An 18,768-nucleotide genomic window follows, 5' to 3' on the forward strand; every position below is an offset into this window, starting at 1 on the left:
TCAAACTCAAATTATCAAATTGAAACTCTTATCAAAAATATATCCAGGTCAGGCAAAAAAATAGTATTCTTCTTTTTATTTTGGAGGCTACTTTCCACAACCTGCAAGCTTTATATAACATGGTAGTGAATGTGAATCTGCTACTTTGGAAATGCTTTAAATAACATGGCAGTGAATTTTCCAGGGCTTTTTTGTTTTAAATTTCCAGGGCTCTCTTCAGCATTTTAGGGGCGACATCTCCCAAAGCCCCCCCTGTAATTTTTACATGATTCAGATGAAATGGTACTCTTACCTAAGAATGCTGATACGTAGTTTGTTGACATTGTGAGCATGGGTATACTCCAGATGAGAAAAGATCCTCCTTTCCAAATGCTCCCAGTAATTCTTCAAACCCAAGAGGTCAAAGGTTGAAATAAAACCTAAAAGCTGCTCAAGGATCTTATCAGCCTGAAATTTCATACAGAAATAAAATGATTTCACAACAATTACCAAATATCTCTGAAAATATATTCAAAATGTCACAACTTTGAGTGTTTGAAATGAAGTGAAGTCATTACAACAGATAAAAGATTTCTGCTGTGCATATTTTAGTTTTTAGTACTCTGTAAACTACATGTAGCTAGATATGTCATTCTTGTTGGGTTGATACAAGGGGCCTGTCGCATAAATATTTTGTCATAAAAAAAGACTGGCAAAATAAACAATAACGTCTGACAAAACAAAATTATGCCATTGACAGTTAACATATTGAAAACTATATTTGCCAGAATTTTTTTTATGCAACAGTCCTAAGATGACATGGTGAGCACGAGAATCACTTGCACAAAATTTCAACCCATCCCACTGATGCACTTCAAAGACTGGTTTAAAAATAAGCATGAGAATGAATCAAATGTAAATTATAAACAATGACAATTATGAAAAGATAGGCAAGAGACATGCATGCTTTTAAATATAGAAATACTCAATATAAAATAGGCTTAATTACAAATTTGAAAATCCGTATAACATAGCCTATCATGTAGCCTTGTAGGTTTTTGATTCATTCAAATTTACTTGGAGTGAAATTAAGTTCTAGAAGAACTTACAAGGATCTTATCAGCCTGAATGAAATTACCTACAGAAATATGGTTTTGCAAATCACAATTTTTTACTGATATTCAAAGTGTCAATGCAGAGCTTTGATCATTAAGAAATCTAACATACTTTAAGACTTTATTTCTAACTAAACAAAGACAGTGGTCTGTTTGGTTTTTGTGGTCCCAGCAACAAATAAAAGATTTTGTCAAAGTTACGTGATATATCATGACAAGGCTAGATCTACAAGATGGCGGCGTAAACATCAAGTAAGTTTCCCCCCGTCTTTTCATAATGTTTTTCTAGTTTTTTAATGAATTCTTTTGTAAAAAATGAAATCGATAGCGTAGAAATGTCGGAAATGAAGTTGTATCCCATTTACATGATTTAGGGCTAGATCTTTTAAAAGGAAAATATAAATCTTGGGGGCGAAAATTTATGTTTTTTTGGTCGTACGTATATGAATGGGAAGGAATCCCTGACTACAGTACATGGAGAGTAAGCCTACGTATAGTAGAAATAATTTTACTCCCCAGACGCCTCCAGGTTATTCACACCAGCAGCAGTGAATATAGTGATGAGGCACGCTTACACACGCTATATCATCAGATTTTTTGTTAGATGCATTTCGGCATGAGCGGGACTCAAACCCCTCATGTTGAGATAGACGATCTTATCTGAAACATGCGCTCTAACCGACTGAGCTACGCTGCCTCCCTGCGAACGTGTGGAATTAACCATTGTTTATTTTTATGATTCAATTCAGTCAGTTTTCTCCTTATTGTCAAATCTGTAAAAATTGAAATATTGTATAATTCAAACAATAAAAAACAAAAGAAATAGTGAGTGAGGGACATCATCGATTCTCTCATTTCATTTGCACGTCACTAAATTGTGCGTATACCGGTAGTTATTATATAAATCTATAAATATCTACGGTACCGTAACTATTTTGTGAAAATAAGCGAAACTTCAAAATGTCATGACATGATAAGTTTATTTTACATCCAATTTTGATGAATTTTTCAGCATTGTGCTTGTCTGCCTTTTCTCCATGTTCTCTATTGATTAAAATCAACATTTTTCTGAGGTGGACTTGACCGAGCGTTTTAAAAAATCGCCGAAGTCTCCAAGTTTGCACTTGCAGTATCTTTGACTTAAATTAAGGCAAGCCAAGGTCGCAGCCGGCGGCCGGGCGGGCGCGGCGGCGCGCCAGCTGAGCTTTTTTTACTCACTCGAAAACCCTTGTCTTTGTCATTCTTCAATTCGGCGTCAAAACTTTTCAGTGAATTAGTCAGACCACGATAAAGGAGATAATCTCGGATGAGTTCGTCCATTCGTTGTACAGATTCCGACATGTTCAACTCAGCTAAGTTTAACAACGTTAAACCAAGAAAAAAAATAGGTTATTCCCGGATCCCGACGATCGATCATTATTTTTCAGTCATCTCCCTCGGCCTCTTCTGCATCTAGTCTCGATCCGACTTTTTTCAGATTCGACATGCTATTGTTCGATAATACATAACAACAATATTAATTATCATTAGAAAAATTATGTTAATATAATTTATCTGATATTTTGTTAAAATAAATTCAATAATTGTTTGAATAATCGTTCTTATTACGACACATTTGACTTAATCTGAACGAGGTCATGCGTGGCAGACCAAAAAATCTTATTTTGCATTTTCATAAGACCATCATAATTGCTGTTATGTTCCACAATGGAGTCAAACTCTGAAAATTCACCAACACTTAACGATGATGAAGATGAAGTATGGAGACATAAACCTTTGAAGAGAGTAAAAAAATCTGCTGAGGCTTTCAAATTCTCGACATCTCAACGAAAAAGTTTATCATCACACTCGCGCTCCGGCTCCAGCTCCAGTCAATTGTCAATATGTAACTCGGGGATTCCCCAATCCTCCTCCCACCGCGTCAGCATTACACCAAACGTTATAAATGCTTCTCCTAATCAACAATCAAGTCAATTGCAAACCAATCATCAAAGCGGTCGAAAGAGTTTTGAATCGTCAAAAAAGTCGAGAAAACGGACTTGTTCAAGTCTTTCTACTAATTCTAGCAGTATTTCAACAATTAAATCAATGAAGATGCAGCAGCCAATACCAAGTTTAACAAATAAGAGTGAGAAGATCGAGACAGAAGAAGTAACTGGAGGCTTTTGTCCCATTTGTCAAGCACCATTTCATTCCATTCTTATCTGCTCTCCTGGGGCTCATATACAAGATTGTCTACAGTTCGAAAAAACAGACAAAGGTAGCTATTCAAAATAATAATAACGGTTATTTGTATGCGCTATACACAAAAAGTATCACAGCGCTTACAATTGTCAGAAATAAAATATAAATATAAATCTTAACTTCTTAAGTAACAAAAAAGTATAGAATTGTATACATTAAATTGCTTCAACTATAGGTGTTCTCAACTGCGCCAGATGAGGCCTGGTGACAAATAGTTGTCATATTTTTATGTTTTATTCAAATTATTGGGTAAAATCAGTACATTTTGTAATAATTTGTATCATGTTCTAAATATATCAGAATCAGAAATGATTTGATATTCCATGGTGCTTCAGAAATGATGAAGGGATGTGCTCCTCTGCAAGTTAAAAGACCCTGTCACATCATTCTATGCAAGCCATTGCGGATGAGTTGTGGGCAATCACCCGCAACTCGCCTGCAATAAGTTTTGAGCATACTGTTCAAAACTTTCTGCATGCAAATCAGAGTACCTGAGCTGTGTACGCTCCTGCAGGGCCACAGGCAACTGCATGCAAGATACTGTCACTGTGGATGACGTGCATGTGGGTATAAACAATAGTTACCTGCAAGTCACTCGCAAGGCTTGCAAGTAATGATGTGATGTGCCTTTATGGTTACTTTTGACTTTTTTGTGCCAACTGACAACCTATTCATTCACTTTCAAACTTTACACACAAGAGATGAAAAATTATATTATATTGTGGCGTAACCGGGCAATGTCAGGGTAGCGTTCTGCCGTCTCACAGTCTCCAGAACCCGGTCCACGCTTCTCACTTTTATATCTCTTTTGGGGCAGATTCGCTCACAAAAGTCTATATTGTGCAACATGATACACTCTCTCATTCCTCTGAAATACACCAAATCACCCGCTCACTCACCCTAAATCATGCAAATGAAGCAACTTGGGAGATATTAAGTATAGCCTATATACAGTTCAACTTGATTTATTCGGAGCTCACATCTTACAACCGCACGCCACCGCAGCTCCCAGCGAATTGACGTACTTCTCCAATAATCGCAAAGCATATCACTACATATACACATCGCCCTCTACGATTAACTATGAGTTACATGTGAAAGGTATAACTCGTGCTACAATAATATATATTGTATTATAATATTCAATTGAATTTGATACTAAAACTTGAATGAATATTTAACAAAACATGTACTTTCCCTCTTAGAAACATTTTAGTTTGTCTATAATAAATGAATATGCCAATTAGTTTTATTTCACTTATCTTGAAAGATATAGACTAGCTTTATATTTCACTACCCCTTAAATTTTTATTCAAACAGATGCAGAATTTCCCACTTTACATGTTTTCATGCTCTCTTTATTCAAATTTCTTTGTATTACAGAATGTCCAGAAGGTCTCTCTTGCAACAACACCATCTTGTCTCACTATCAGAAGTTTAACCATGACCTGTTGGCTTTTGTTAGGTCACAGACAATACCTGGCACCTCATCCAGCATCCTGGATAAAGAAGAGAGCAAATCTTTATGGACATCTGAGGTCATGACCTCTGACAGTGATTTTGAAACACCGTCTTGTTCAAGACCAGCAGCAGCAATATCATCTTGTTCCAAACCTTATGAAGAGGAATATGAGTATAAAATCAAAGGGGACAGGGTCATGTGCACCCCAAAGTCTCGTACCTTTTCCCAGATTGCGGTATCTCAATCAAGATCTAAATCAAAACACACTGCTCGGAAATCTGCAAAAGGTGCAATCAACAGGAACCTTGATAGGATGCAGACTGTTAAAGGAGAAGTGCTGACACCAAAGTTGGGAAGAAATAGTCAAAGAGAAACCTATGCAGAGACCAAGATTAATAACAAAAACAAATATGACAAGCTGGAACAAGACACTCATCAGTCTACCCACAATTCAGTTGCCAAAATTGAATCTGCTGTTAAGCCTGGAAATTCCTCAAGAAAACGCACTAGCAGTAAGTTGCCAACTAGAGATGAAACTCCAATGTGTGGGACGTTATTTGATTATTTTTCTCCAAGTCAGAAGTCCCCTACTGAGCAGAAAACTCCTGTTGGCCAATCCATTGGAGATTCACATTCCTCTACCCTATCCTCCATGGAAACAAAAGTGACCTATGGCCCATCTTCTATTTCAGGCGACTCTATACCATTTGTGGAAAGTGATACAGATATTTTTGCAAGTGATGATAGTGAACCAGATAGTAGGGACCTAAAGAATTTGAAAAAGACCAAAGCAGTAACTCTGATGAAATTGGACGGTGAAGATGGGTTTGTTCAGGTTAAACCAAAGCCAGATGTGACAGTTATTCAACACTCTCAATCAGATGTGGAAAGTGATGCAGATATTTTTGAAAGTGACAATAGTGAGCAAGATTCTATGGACCAGATGAATTTGAAAAAGACAAAACCAGTTACTGTGACAAAATCAGACTATGATGATGAGTCTTCAAATGGAATGGATGGGTTTGTTAAGCTTAAACCAAAGCAAGATGTAACAAGTATCCATGGAGATGGTGTTGATAGAACAACAGATGAACATCTTTTTGACATCCTAGCAGGGATGGATGAATCATCTGATGAAGAAAGCGAGTCTCTCTTTCCTGCACAGATTTCCAACTTTCAAGATGATGATAGAAAGTCACTACACCGGCACAAGAACTTCAACCCAGTTCCCCCAGCTCCTAATCAAAGTGATGATGAAGCCGACGATGATCTTCCAAAATTTGATTTGACGGAAGGGGCTTTGGAAGGATTTTGCGATATTGATTGGGATGAATCTTCTAACATAGAAGGTCAGGGGTCAAAAGGTGACAGTGTGGTCAAAGGTCAAGAACATGAAAGCCAAGAGGAAGGAAACAAGTGTCCGGTCAACATTCCGAGCAAGAATCAAGGTTTTGGATCTCCTGTTGACCAGCATGAAGGAACTACGAACCAGACTGGGATACTACATGTAGATACAGAAGATGAAGACAGTCAGAGTCTATTCAATATTCCAAGTAAGAATGAAGCACAGTTTCCTCCTCAAAGTAATCTACACGATGAGGTTGTTTGTTCAGAAAATGAGGAGGAAGAGATGGAAGTGGATAACATTGACGAGGATGAAGAACCACCAGATAAGAAAAAGAGGTTATCACATGAATGGGTGGCAAAAAACGACACAAGTGCAATTAAAGCAACTTATGAAAATCCTCCTTTGATGTCTGATGTACATGTGCCCTCATCATCAACTGCTGCAGGAGTGGGGGCCACTCAGAAACATAAAAAACAGGGAACATTGGACTCCTTTTTTGGCTGCAAACCCGCACCAATCGTAGAACCACCTGCTGAGAAATTGCAGCCGAACAGAAGATGGAAAGGAGCAGAGCCAACACAAAGGAGCAAGAAAAGTGATGGGGAAGGGAAGAAGGAGTGGATAAATAGCAGTGGGAAACAGTGCCCCTTCTACAAAAAGATGCCAGGTATCGTTTTTTTTGGTCCATTAAAGTTTTTGTAAAACTAACCAGATTTGCATGCCTCTGCCCACTGTAGGTGTTGGCCTGAAGCATTATGATTCTGGTTCGTTTGTCCATCCTTTTTTCATTATCACAATATTGAATTAAAGATTTCGTTATTGTGTTACAACTTCAAACTTGGGTCATATATCCGTATATAAGTGCCAATGTTCAGATTAGATTTAGGTCAAAAAGTTAATACTCAAAGGTTGTGGAGGTCATTATATGAATATGTTTGGAGTGAGTTACATTTTCAGGAGCTTAGGCAAACTACAATAGTAATAAACAAAAATCAATAAATGAAGCATGGTGAACTGTTAACTTCAACCTGTCCATCTTATCAATTTCAAAATTAGAGGGCGGTATTCACAAAGGTGATTTTAAAAATCATTGGTTGAGCCCATGGTTTATTGCAGATTTCTTGTATAAATTATGCTTATTTACTGCGTATATTAAAAAATGTCCGATACTGATGCGCGATTATGTCACAGTGCGCCAAGTTGACGCATGTTGCCATGGTTAAGTATGTTTTTTTATTCATGAGTCTACTGTTTGAAGAGTGGACTCATTAATTCGAAACAGTGGACTCATGAATGAAAAAGCGTGGATAAACACGGCAACATAAATCAATTTGGCACACTGACAAAAAGCGCACATCAGTAATGGACATCTTTAATATATTTGCGATAAATAAGTGTAATTTATACAGGAAATCTGTATAAACCATGGGTTCAACAGATGGTTCTAAAAACCACCTTTGTGAATTCCAAACAGATAGCGTAATATTTAGTTCGAGGCTATAATGAAGAAATAATATTTAATAGTAAGGAGATGAATAATATTACAATTCTTTTTACCTAACATTAAAAAAAGAAATGAATATACCAAGTAAGACCTAAATTTTTACCTTTGCCTTGTTATCAGGTACATCTTTCACCGTGGATGCCTTCCGGTATAGTGTTATCCCAGGATGCAAAGCGTATTTCTTGAGCCATTTCCACTATGACCACTATGGAGGTCTCACCAAACACTTTGATCAACAAATCTACTGTAGCAAGGTATATGGGGTTGTTTTACAAAGTTGTTTGGGAAGTTACATACAGCCTTATGAATGACTGTATTGGCAAGCCACATGTATTTCCAATATGAAATTCTGTGAAATACAGTAATTCTTTAGTTTACTATGCTTATTTCATTAATTGGATGCTAAAAGCATGCTGGGGATGCTGATTATCATGACATTTTGGGCTCACATTTTGCCTATCATATTGCATTATTTTATAAAGTCATTCTATTCTTTACGAATGGCTTTATGAAATATCCTCAATGTCTTACGTATGTCCTGACAGTATTGGCACATTATCTAGATAACTTTCAAGAATTTAAAGCTAGTGGTTTATATATATATACATGTACAAGACTGATTATTCTCATGAAAGGAAATCATTAAAGGTCAAGTCCACCTCAGAAAAATGTTGATTTGAATCAATAGAGAAAAATCAGACAAGCACAATGCTGAAAATTTCATCAAAATCGGATGTAAAATAAGAAAGTTATGACATTTCAAAGTTTCGCTTATTTTTAACAAAATAGTTATATGAACGAGCCAGTTTCATCCAAATGAGAGAGTCGATGATGTCACTCACTCACTATTTCTTTTGTTTTTTATTGTTTGAATTATACAATATTTCAATTTTTGCGAATTTGACGATTAGGACCTCCTTGCCTGAAGCACAAAATGTTAAAATAATGGAATTCCACATGTTCAGGGAGGAATGAAACTTCATTTCACATGACAATGATGAGAAAATCAAAATATTTCATATTTCATATAATAAAATACAAAAGAAATAGTGAGTGAGTGATGTCATCAGTTCCCTCATTTGCATACCGACCAGGATGTGCATATAACTATTTTGTGAAATTAAGCAAAACTTTAAAATGTCATAACTTTCTTATTTTACATCCGATTTTGATGAAATTTTCACTGTTATACTTGTTGGATTTTTCTCTTTTTATTCCAATCAACTTTTTGTGGGGGTGGACTTGTCCTTTAAATGGATGTTACTAATTTTAGTAAATATCAGTGAAAAGTGAATTAAAGTACAGTGTAAATTGAATTGATTTCTTGAATATTGCATTGTTTAATCCAATTTTTCCCTCTTATTTTGTTTAATTAGACAATGTGATATATGTCCACCTCTTCTCTTCCTTTTTCCCTCAGGTAACAGGAAACCTTGTGATATCTAGACTGAATGTATCTGCTGAATGTGTGAATAATTTACCAATGAACACATCGTGTGTGATAGATGATGTAGAGGTAACACTACTTGATGCAAACCAGTGAGTAGAAAGAAAACATAAGGTTGTGATTTCAGTAGTAAAGTAAGGAAGAGGTCTGTAGATACAATAAGCAGTTATCCATGATTTTCTAGAAAGACTGCAATTAACAAGAGTTAGGATGAATTATGGCAGAACTTTCTTCACTGATTGATTGAACTATAATCAGTTTCTCAAACAAATTGTGGTTATAGATTGAAGAAAGAAATCATTTTCATTACCCCCCCCAAAAAAAAAAAAAAAACTGCTGTAAACAACAAGAAATGAGTGATATATTTTTGGACAGGAGTCTGAAAAATTGTGTTTATCACCAAGGGTCATCTATCTATTCTATGTTTGAATTTGTTTCTGATTTATGTCTGTTCTGCATGTTACAGCTGTCCAGGTGCCGTGATGTTCCTATTTAGATTAAAATCAGGAGCTGTCTATCTCCATACTGGTGACTTCAGGGCAGATCCCATGATGGAACAATATCCTGAATTAAGCCGTTACCATGTCAACCAACTATACCTTGATACAACGTAAGTTAGTTTTAAAAGGTAAACATCGGTAGTATCGTTGAGAAAGATGTTATACAAAATTAAATCTTCTGGACTTAACCTTTCAAAGACTGGGTGATATTGACAGCTAAAAAGATCTTGACTGTTTAGTGCGCAATAGTGTTGAAAATCGGGACACATGTCACCTGTGATGTCATCTACCAATTTTCGTGGTTTACTTTTGGTGTCAATAGATGTGCAAGATTTAAAAAGAAAAAAGTCATGAAATGTATCAAGAAGAAATTATCATTTTAGGGTTAAAGCAGAAGACATTTCCCAACTGTCAATATTCAGGTCCTGTAACATAAGAAACTTTGGATATTATTCCCCGTCTTTAGCCCGATATGCCTTTTACAGCGCACAAATATTTTAAGGAATGGATTCCTTGCAGTTCCCCCATTTACCTCAACTGGGTTAAGTGTAGCACGGTGTGGATCATTTATTTGCTGAAGGAAATATTGCCATGGCTCAGAACAAACTGACAACCCTATGTTTTAAAGTTCGGAGACTAATCCACTGGGCCGCAGCTCTCCATTGCGTATGTCCTGTTTACAGATGAAGTAAATGCTGATACTGACAATCAAATCTTGACCCCTCTGCACAATCTGCTTAATAGTCATTGCCACTTTCAAATTTGTCTGTGTGATCATTGCTACATGCACCTTGAACAAACAAAGGGTACATTTTACAGTGAGTTGTTTATATCACTAATATGTTTCTTTTTTTATCATGATGATGTTTTCTTTATTTCCTAGTTACTGTGATCCCCAGTACAAGTTTCCCTCTCAGAAAGAAGTGATAGAGTTTGCTATAAAGACAGCTGTCCAAGCCGTAAGATGGAATAAGAAGACCTTAATCGTGTGTGGAACTTATACCATCGGTAAAGAAAAGGTCTTCAAAGGTATGAACTACAGGAATTCATGGGTGGGGTGATGATAACTATTAAGATTGAGTGAACTGAAGACCAGGGAGGTGTTTCACGAAGATTTAAGTGTGAATTAATTTCTATCAATAGAATTGCTTATTCTTCTGTTATGTTTTATATGAAAATAATGCGAATCATTTGTAATATTCAAATGTAGAAATAAATGAAATTAGTATGGTGGACATGGATTTGAATTTAGCTTGTTATTAAGAAGTAAAAGTCAAAGCTAATACATCATGCTGTTTCCAAGATGAATATTGATCATAAATACACTTTTTCTCCCATTTTTAAACAGCCATCGCTGAGGCCCTGAAATGTAAGGTATTTGTGGAGTCTAAGAAGTATAAAGTCTTGGAATGCCTTGAAGATAATGATCTGATGTCTCTCCTAACTCGTGATATCCAGAGCTCCCGTCTTCATGTCATAGCTATGAATATGTTTAATCATCAGGTTAGTTAATGTAGCTCTGATTAATTCATTAATAAATCTTTAATTGTGGTATTTAACATGGAGCATCTCTGTGGGTTGAATTGCTGAATGCATAATGTTAAAAGAGCGGTGTTAACCAGCAAAACACTGTCCTGCTGAGTTCCTGCGGGAGTTACTATAAACAGAAACAGAAAAATCACTTGTGAGTTTGTAGGATTAGATGATTAGAAATTATTATCAATTTTTTTCCCCTTGATTCCTTAATTTAGATTGGTGGAGATAGTATGTTTCTCTCCTGCATTAGGGATTGAGTTACCGACCTTCTAACTGGGCCATATTGAGGATTGATGAAAACCCATCCTCAGTTTGGCCCAGTTATAGTCTATGTACCACGTCAAAGCTGTTATTCATCAGAGATGTGTATCACTATTTATCAATCGTGAAATAAAGATGAAATTTCTAAAGAAATATCAACGTCCAAAGGCCAGTTATTTGTTCAAGATTCTCTATGTGACATTGAGATACATGACGATTTGAAAGAAATCTCTGGAAAAATATTTGTGTTTTACATAGTTTAGGATTCTCTCGTATGAAAAATTAATTATATTGAACCACATTATATAGAAGATTTAACCCTAAATAGACTGGGCTATTTTGACGCCTAAGAAGACGGGGGGGCTGCTTCTGCCCCCCCCCCTTATGATCTCAGCCGTCGATCACGCAATCACGACGAAAATTGGCACGCGCATTACCCATGGCATAATCTACAAAACTATTTGATCAAATTCTGAGAAAAATCTCATTGCTAATTAATTATGCTACTTTATGCGTAAAATCAAAAGTTTGCTCTAATAAACTAAATGATGCCCGTCAAATGCTAATTTTTGGTTAACAGACTCTTTGTAGGAATCGGATCAAATGTACTTTTTAAAAATTTCAACATCACATTTATTTTCTTATGTATTTTATTGTTTTCTAAATTTCTTATGTATTTCTGTGTTTTTTTACTTTGTTTTTTATTGTTTTTACAATGGAAATTGTCAGGGACTTTATTTTGATTGAACATAAACAAGATTAAATTAATTGATTTTAATCAGTAAGAGAAAAAATAATGATACATTTATGAATTTTGGCCCAAAACACTATTTGCATTGGATTTGTACACGAATTCATGATTTTGAGCAATTTTGGGTCTGCATGCACTTACGAAATGTTGCATAATTTTGGAACCATGTACCCAGGGGTCGCAATTTTGGTCTCAAAAGTTGCGCGAGACTCAAAAAGTAAAAAGTCAGCGAGCGATGCGGTCAAAAAGTTTTGCGTGGTGGATTTATCACGAAAAATGTTGAGGAAGGAGGCTGAATCAGCTCCCCCAGTCTTATTACGGTTGAGCACTACAAACATTTATTATCATCTATAAAGTGTTTCAGCGATACATTAAAAATGCATATTTTGGTGTGCATCAGTTGCCGTGCAGTATCAGAGCATATCCCTAAAAGAGACCGAAATCCTACGAATGTCCCATAGGCTCCTGTACAAAGAGCGTATTCAACATTCTAGTGCGCATGCGCAAATGCATGAAATATACAATGCATACAACAATGAAAGCAATGGGATGTGCAGCATTAGAGCACAATTACGGTCAATGACTTTATAATGATTGAACTACATTAAGTCGCATGTCAACAACCAAATTTGATCCTGTGAAGTGATAATGCCGTCATGTGATAAGTGATATGACTTGTTCAATCAAATTTCTCCCTTTTTGTGGGGGGGGGGGTGGGATAGATAATAATAATGGCTTTATTTCAAGGAATGCCAGGAATATTCCACTCTTAAGGGACAATTTTCCAAACTCTTAGAATATTTCTGATTTTCCATTCTGAGCCATCCAATATAATGTAATTATTTAAGACAAAATATGAGATTGTAGTCGGTATCATTGTGTGGTTATCATATCTTCATGCAGAAACTGAAGCAGTACCTTTCACAGCACCAGCCAAGATATGATAACATTCTTGCCTTTAAGCCAACTGGTTGGACTCACAGTAATAAGATTGAATCACCTTCAGATATCAAACCTTCAAAGAGTGGAGCATCAACTATATATGGTAATAGATATTGTTATTGTCTTTAATAATATCAACTCTTTCACTACTCCAACTTCTATTGCTAGTACGACTTCCTACTACAACCACTATCACCACCAAACTCATTGCCACTATCACTTTACCTACCAATGTAATTTTTTGTTTCATTTTCCTGCAATTATTGACACATTATTTTGTTGTAATCATTGCCTTCACTGTCAACTATTCAACGTTTCATTTGCCAGTATTACCAATCTCATGTTGTGTTGGGATGGGTTCGGTGATTATTGTTTAGGGAAGCGTAATGAGGAAACTTTGGAGAAAGTAATACAGTTCAAATCACTAGGTATTTAATCAACATTCAGCTACATTTCGAAGTACATGAAGATTCAGATATCATAGGAGACGATGAATATAAAATAATTTAGAAGTATAAGATTGAGATTCGGAGTTAAATTAATACTGGATGGACATCTAAGTCTTGAAGTCAGTCAGTCTATGTGGATGAGTGTCGGTCTAGTATTCTACTGTATATTCTCTATCTCTAATAATCAAGAAGTCTTATTTATATCATTAGTTTTGGGGGTGTAACAATTTAAGGTGGGAGTGATCTCTAAACTTGATCTGATTGGTCTACAGGTAACTGTCTATCAAACTTTCTCTGGTATAAGGGGTGTGGTGATGCTATATGCAAGTGACTGGGGCTGGAAGTGTGAGTCATACTTCTTCCTTGAAGTTAGCTGACGTCACTGAGGGTTGGTATTTTTATGGTCAAGGTTTAGGAGTTAAATGGTATTGGGGGTTTAGGAATTCTTATACCCCTTTCATAGTGCCCTCTTCATTTTTCACCGGCGAACTTCGCCGGCGAACTTCGCCGGCGAACTTCTCCGCCTCGCATTCCTCACTTCCCCGGCGAAGAAAAAAATGTACCCTTTCGCACTGACATTTCTTCCCCGGCGAAAGTCAACGGGCGATTGCAGAACAAACGAAAGAAAATTGTAAACATTACTTCTTACCTATTACAAAAAGGTATCAAAAAAATTAATTACAACATATTTTGGAAGTATTACGATAAAAACAAACAATATCACCTTGTTTTTATATCTTAGCGCATTTTATACATGTAAAAAGTGCTTTTTAATAAATATTCAGCTGAGCTTGCAACTATCGCGCGCGGAATCTCGGTGCAGGGGACTTTGGGAGAGAAAAAAAGTGACCTCTGACGTCATTAAAGAGGAGAAGTTCTCCGGTTTGCTTTCATACTGGCCTTTTCACCGGTGAAACAGTTTCGCCGGCGAAGTTCTCCACCTCTAGAGGTGGAGAAGTTCACCGGCGAACTTCACCGGTGAAGTTCTCCTGTGTACCTTTCATACTGGACACTTTCCCCTTCGCTGGCGAACTTCGCCGGTGAAGTTCGCCGGTGAAAGGCGCAATATGAAAGGGGTATTAGATGACATTGGGGGAGTTTGTAAACAAGTGAAGGTGAATGACTGAAAGGATAACAGGAAGTTAAATACATACTACATAACACTTACAACCACTCTTTGGAAAATGAGGCTCCTCTCCTCATTTAGAAAAAAAAATTGTATACAAATAGATTACAAAGGTTATTTTGAAAAGAGAGTGAAACCAGGATAGTGTATAGATTGTCCACTGTACTTTCACTCTCGCTCTCACACTCACTATTTTCATCAAGATGATTAAACTTATTCAACTTAAACTAAAGATATAACACATTGAATACATTCACTAAATATATTGAAATAAAGTAACACACAAGCAAATTAATCAACTAATCAACCAACAATGATACTATATACATTAACTCGTGCAGACTTCTGCACTTTGAAATCGCTGAAAAGCTAAACTAGTTCAAGTAATAACAGTAATAACAAGAAAAATATGTATGCTATATAAATCTTAGCATCTGATCAACACGATAATTAGCGGAAAGTTAACAGGTGCGCTCTAGAATTGACAGTTTCTATATGTTAGGAAGGCCTATATGTACTTCAAATGAAGCAATCAACATAGAATTCAATTATTACTATCATTCCTATCCTGTTGGAGAATATCTTTCCTTATTCATGTTATAAAATAACAAAATAAACAAGTACTTTCAAATAAAGAAAATGGTTTCACTTACCGATCAGAGATGAAGAAGATGTCTTCAAAGAATGATTAAAATTTGGTATAATAAATAGCACAATTAAAGTAATGTCCAGTGTTCTTATATTCAGGGGAAGAGTCAAAGTCATTCATTCTATACTTCGGGATTTATGTTGTAGTTGTAGTGGTGATCTGCATCTTTGGCGTTGGTGTCTTGTTATGCTTCCATTTAATGTCATTTTCATTGATGTCCTTGTCCCATTGTCCCTCCGTCTGTATCGTCCGTCTGCTCTTCCGTCTGTATCTTCCGTCTGTTCATCCGTCTTTGTCTTCCGTCTGTGTGTTTCTGTAGTGCGGTAATTGTAGTCATTTATTTTTGTCATCCGATGTAGCTCAGGTTCTAACAGTGATTTGTGTAGGGTGCTAATAACTGAAATCTCAATTGTCTTTTGACTCTAATCAGAGCAATTCTCAGCCTTTTCTCGAAGATCTCCATGATTTCAATCTGTCTCAATTATAGAGCTGGGTTCTCAATAAAAAATCGGGTTCTCCACCATGTTGTGTTGGGATGGGATCGGTGATTATTGTTTAGGGAAGCGTAATGAGGAAACTTTGGAGAAAGTTATACAGTTCAAATCACTAGGTATTTAATCATCAACATTCAGCTACATTTCGAAGTACATGAAGATTCAGATATCATAGGAGACGATGAATATAAAATAATTTAGAAGTATAAGATTGAGATTCGGAGTTAAATTAATACTGGATGGACATCTAAGTCTTGAAGTCAGTCAGTCTATGTGGATGAGTGTCGGTCTAGTATTCTACTGTATATTCTCTCTCTCTAATAATCAAGAAGTCTTATTTATATCATTAGTTTTGGGGTGTAACAATTTAAGGTGGGAGTGATCTCTAAACTTGATCTGATTGGTCTACAGGTAACTGTCTATCAAACTTTCTCTGGTATAAGGGGTGTGGTGATGCTCTATGCAAGTGACTGGGGCTGGAAGTGTGAGTCATACTTCTTCCTTGAAGTTAGCTGACGTCACTGAGGGTTGGTATTTTTATGGTCAAGGTTTAGGAGTTAAATGGTATTGGGGGTTTAGGAATTTTTAGATGACATTGGGGGAGTTTGTAAACAAGTGAAGGTGAATGACTGAAAGGATAACAGGAAGTTAAATACATACTACATAACACTTACAACCACTACTGTGATACCATCCAAAATCATTTTCATATTCATTTTTTTTAACTATTAACATAACCATTACCATTACTATTATGATTGCCAGTATTATAACTTTACCCTTTCCAATAACCATGTTCATTACCATTACCTTAACCATTACTGGTTAAACGTTTACTATTCATTTTGGGCTATTGTATGTCAAGTTTTATAATGCTTCCATTCCAGCTACATGATGATGTTTGATGTTAATCAACTGAAGACAGGCTAGCTGTTCTTGAACAAACTTTTCACATACCTGTATATACGGGCTCTCTGTCAGGTCGAGAAATAAGAGAAAAGAAAATATTTAAACTCGATTACCTTTCTGTGACTGCATTTTGCTTTCTACTTCAGGGATACCATACAGTGAGCACAGCAGTTACTCTGAAATGAAGCGCTTTGTTCAGTTCCTACGGGCTGACAAGATTCTACCGACCGTCAACAACGGAGACCCTAAAGCACGCAACACAATGGATGACATCTTTAAGAGATGGATGGCAGAAGATGGACGCTCGTCATCACCAACTAAGCTCAAGTCTGGTAAAATCATGAATTTTTTCAAGAGGTAGAGACAAGGGAGAATCAAGTTAAATGATCAAGAAAGTGATCATGAAGAAAATTTATCACAAACTTTCACTGACAGATGTTATTGCAAATCCTTGCATCTGAGTGGCTGAGAGGAATTATTCAGTGAAAAACACTGACCTTTTTTTTGTGAAACGCTACCCAGGAGACAAATTTCTTTCAGCAGCAAGACTCTTCTATCGATATATTCATGTTTAAAATGTTCATATCATGAACAGGGTATGCAAATTAATACTTGACCTCAAACGTTGCAGAATTTATAAAGTGATATATAGTCTTGAGTCTTGAGCAGGGTATGCAGTCTCATTTTTATAGAACTTGTTTATCATCATGTGTCAAGTTAATGTAGTTAGCTGTGGAGGAGTGCACTTTGATTGGTCAAGAGTTCAATTTTTACAGAAAAATAAGAAATCATGATTGAAACAAAGCCTTGAATTTCTTAAACAATGTGAATGCTTGTGGCTGCGCCGTGGTGTAGTGGTTCTGACTCTCGCCTTCTAATCAGAGGGTTGTGTGTTCGAATCCAACCATGGCCTAGCATCCTTTGGCAAGGCGTCAATCTACACTTTGCCACTCTCACCCGGTGCTAATTGGTTACCGGTAGCAAACAACCGTTATTGTGGTTAGTTTAGCAAGACAGTGCCTTACAGGCTTAAAAAACAAGCTATGAATCCAGTGACTAGGTAATAATAATTGTGAAGCGCTTTGAGCAGTAGCAGATTGATAAAGTGCTATATAAAAAACAATTATTATTAATGCTTCAGTAAGTGATGCAGGCTCCTTATTTCAGAAAACCTAGTTATCAAAATTTGCTTAGAACTTGTTTTCAGGAAAATTTTTATAAAGTAATGCTGTTTACTATGGAATGGTGCAATTTGATTGGTCAAGAGTAAATTCTCCCCCAAATAAGAAATTGTTATTTAAACAAGGCCTAAAACAATTTTGTTTTCAATTATGTTTGTTTAAATTAGAATTCCCTTAATTCACGGACTGCCAGCAAGGGGTTGTATATAAAAAAAACTGAGCACTTGTTCACATTCATTTTACCTTTATTTTAATAATGTGTAAATAATGATGTATCTGCCATTTTATTCCATATTAATCCATAAGACAATTAGAACATTGCAACAGATGTGAAGGAATTTTCAATCATAGAGAAAACTGTAGAGATAGAAGGAACTTATAAAATGATCGTTTATGATTATTGGTATGTTCACAATTTTGCAGGTATTTCCCCTGTATCAACTCAAATAAAATTATAGCACTTCACTTGGAATGATAACCATCAACAAGCTTCTGCTTTGATAATTCAAAATGTTTGTGTATTGATGTATTCATACTTTTATAATCCCAGCCACTTTTGTATGTGTCAAAGAATTTTTATACATTATTGTAATTCAGGATTTTGTAAAAATAAAAAAAAATAAAAAAATAGAATAAATAAATAAAATTTAAAAAGAAAGAAAGAAAAAAATATATATATACAGTTGAGACCAATTGTTATACATACACCCATGGAATGCAATGAAATTTGTTCGCTTGCCAAACATCGTAAAATTTACTATATCTTCAGAAATATAAATACTACCATGACAAAATTTGGTATGGAATGAAAGAGCATATTAAGCTGTTTCACATGTTTGGGAATTTTGGGATGCTGTGGGGATTAAAGTAT

General features: G+C 35.9%; 2 protein-coding genes across 3 annotated transcripts in view; one reads left to right on the plus strand and one right to left on the minus strand.

Annotated features, from left to right (window-relative positions):
* Positions 1-2,963, minus strand: part of LOC129273175 (WD repeat-containing protein 91-like) — a 22,966-nt gene extending 20,003 nt beyond the window's left edge. Inside the window, exons 1-3 of one of the 2 annotated variants that reach the window (XM_064107713.1) lie at positions 2,869-2,963; positions 2,313-2,581; positions 293-447 (exon numbers count right to left, since the gene is read on the minus strand). In XM_064107713.1, coding sequence (XP_063963783.1) covers positions 293-447; positions 2,313-2,435 — 278 coding nt within the window. In that variant the 5' untranslated portion in view covers positions 2,436-2,581; positions 2,869-2,963. Of the gene's footprint in view, positions 1-292; positions 448-2,312; positions 2,582-2,868 lie in introns of those variants that run through there. The other variant, XR_010295315.1, reaches the window with a different exon arrangement.
* On the plus strand, positions 2,706-18,502 carry LOC129273328 (uncharacterized). Its single transcript, XM_054910349.2, has 9 exons — positions 2,706-3,354; positions 4,722-6,815; positions 7,773-7,906; positions 9,073-9,191; positions 9,566-9,709; positions 10,483-10,628; positions 10,948-11,102; positions 13,051-13,192; positions 16,863-18,502. Exons 1-9 carry the CDS (start codon positions 2,802-2,804, stop codon positions 17,075-17,077), a joined length of 3,702 nt encoding a protein of 1,233 aa, XP_054766324.2. The 5' UTR covers positions 2,706-2,801; the 3' UTR covers positions 17,078-18,502.
* Positions 18,503-18,768: the final 266 nt, after the last annotated feature.

This window comes from Lytechinus pictus, chromosome 12, assembly GCF_037042905.1.
Source record: "Lytechinus pictus isolate F3 Inbred chromosome 12, Lp3.0, whole genome shotgun sequence".
NCBI classification, from domain to species: Eukaryota; Metazoa; Echinodermata; class Echinoidea; order Temnopleuroida; family Toxopneustidae; genus Lytechinus; species Lytechinus pictus.

Coding starts and splice junctions, on each gene's coding strand:
- LOC129273328 (XM_054910349.2), top strand. CDS start 2,802: ATGGAGTCAAACTCTGAAAATTCACCAACACTTAACGATGATGAAGAT. Junction 3,355..4,721: donor GTTCGAAAAAACAGACAAAG/GTAGCTATTCAA, acceptor TTTGTATTACAG/AATGTCCAGAAGGTCTCTCT. Junction 11,103..13,050: donor TGAATATGTTTAATCATCAG/GTTAGTTAATGT, acceptor ATCTTCATGCAG/AAACTGAAGCAGTACCTTTC.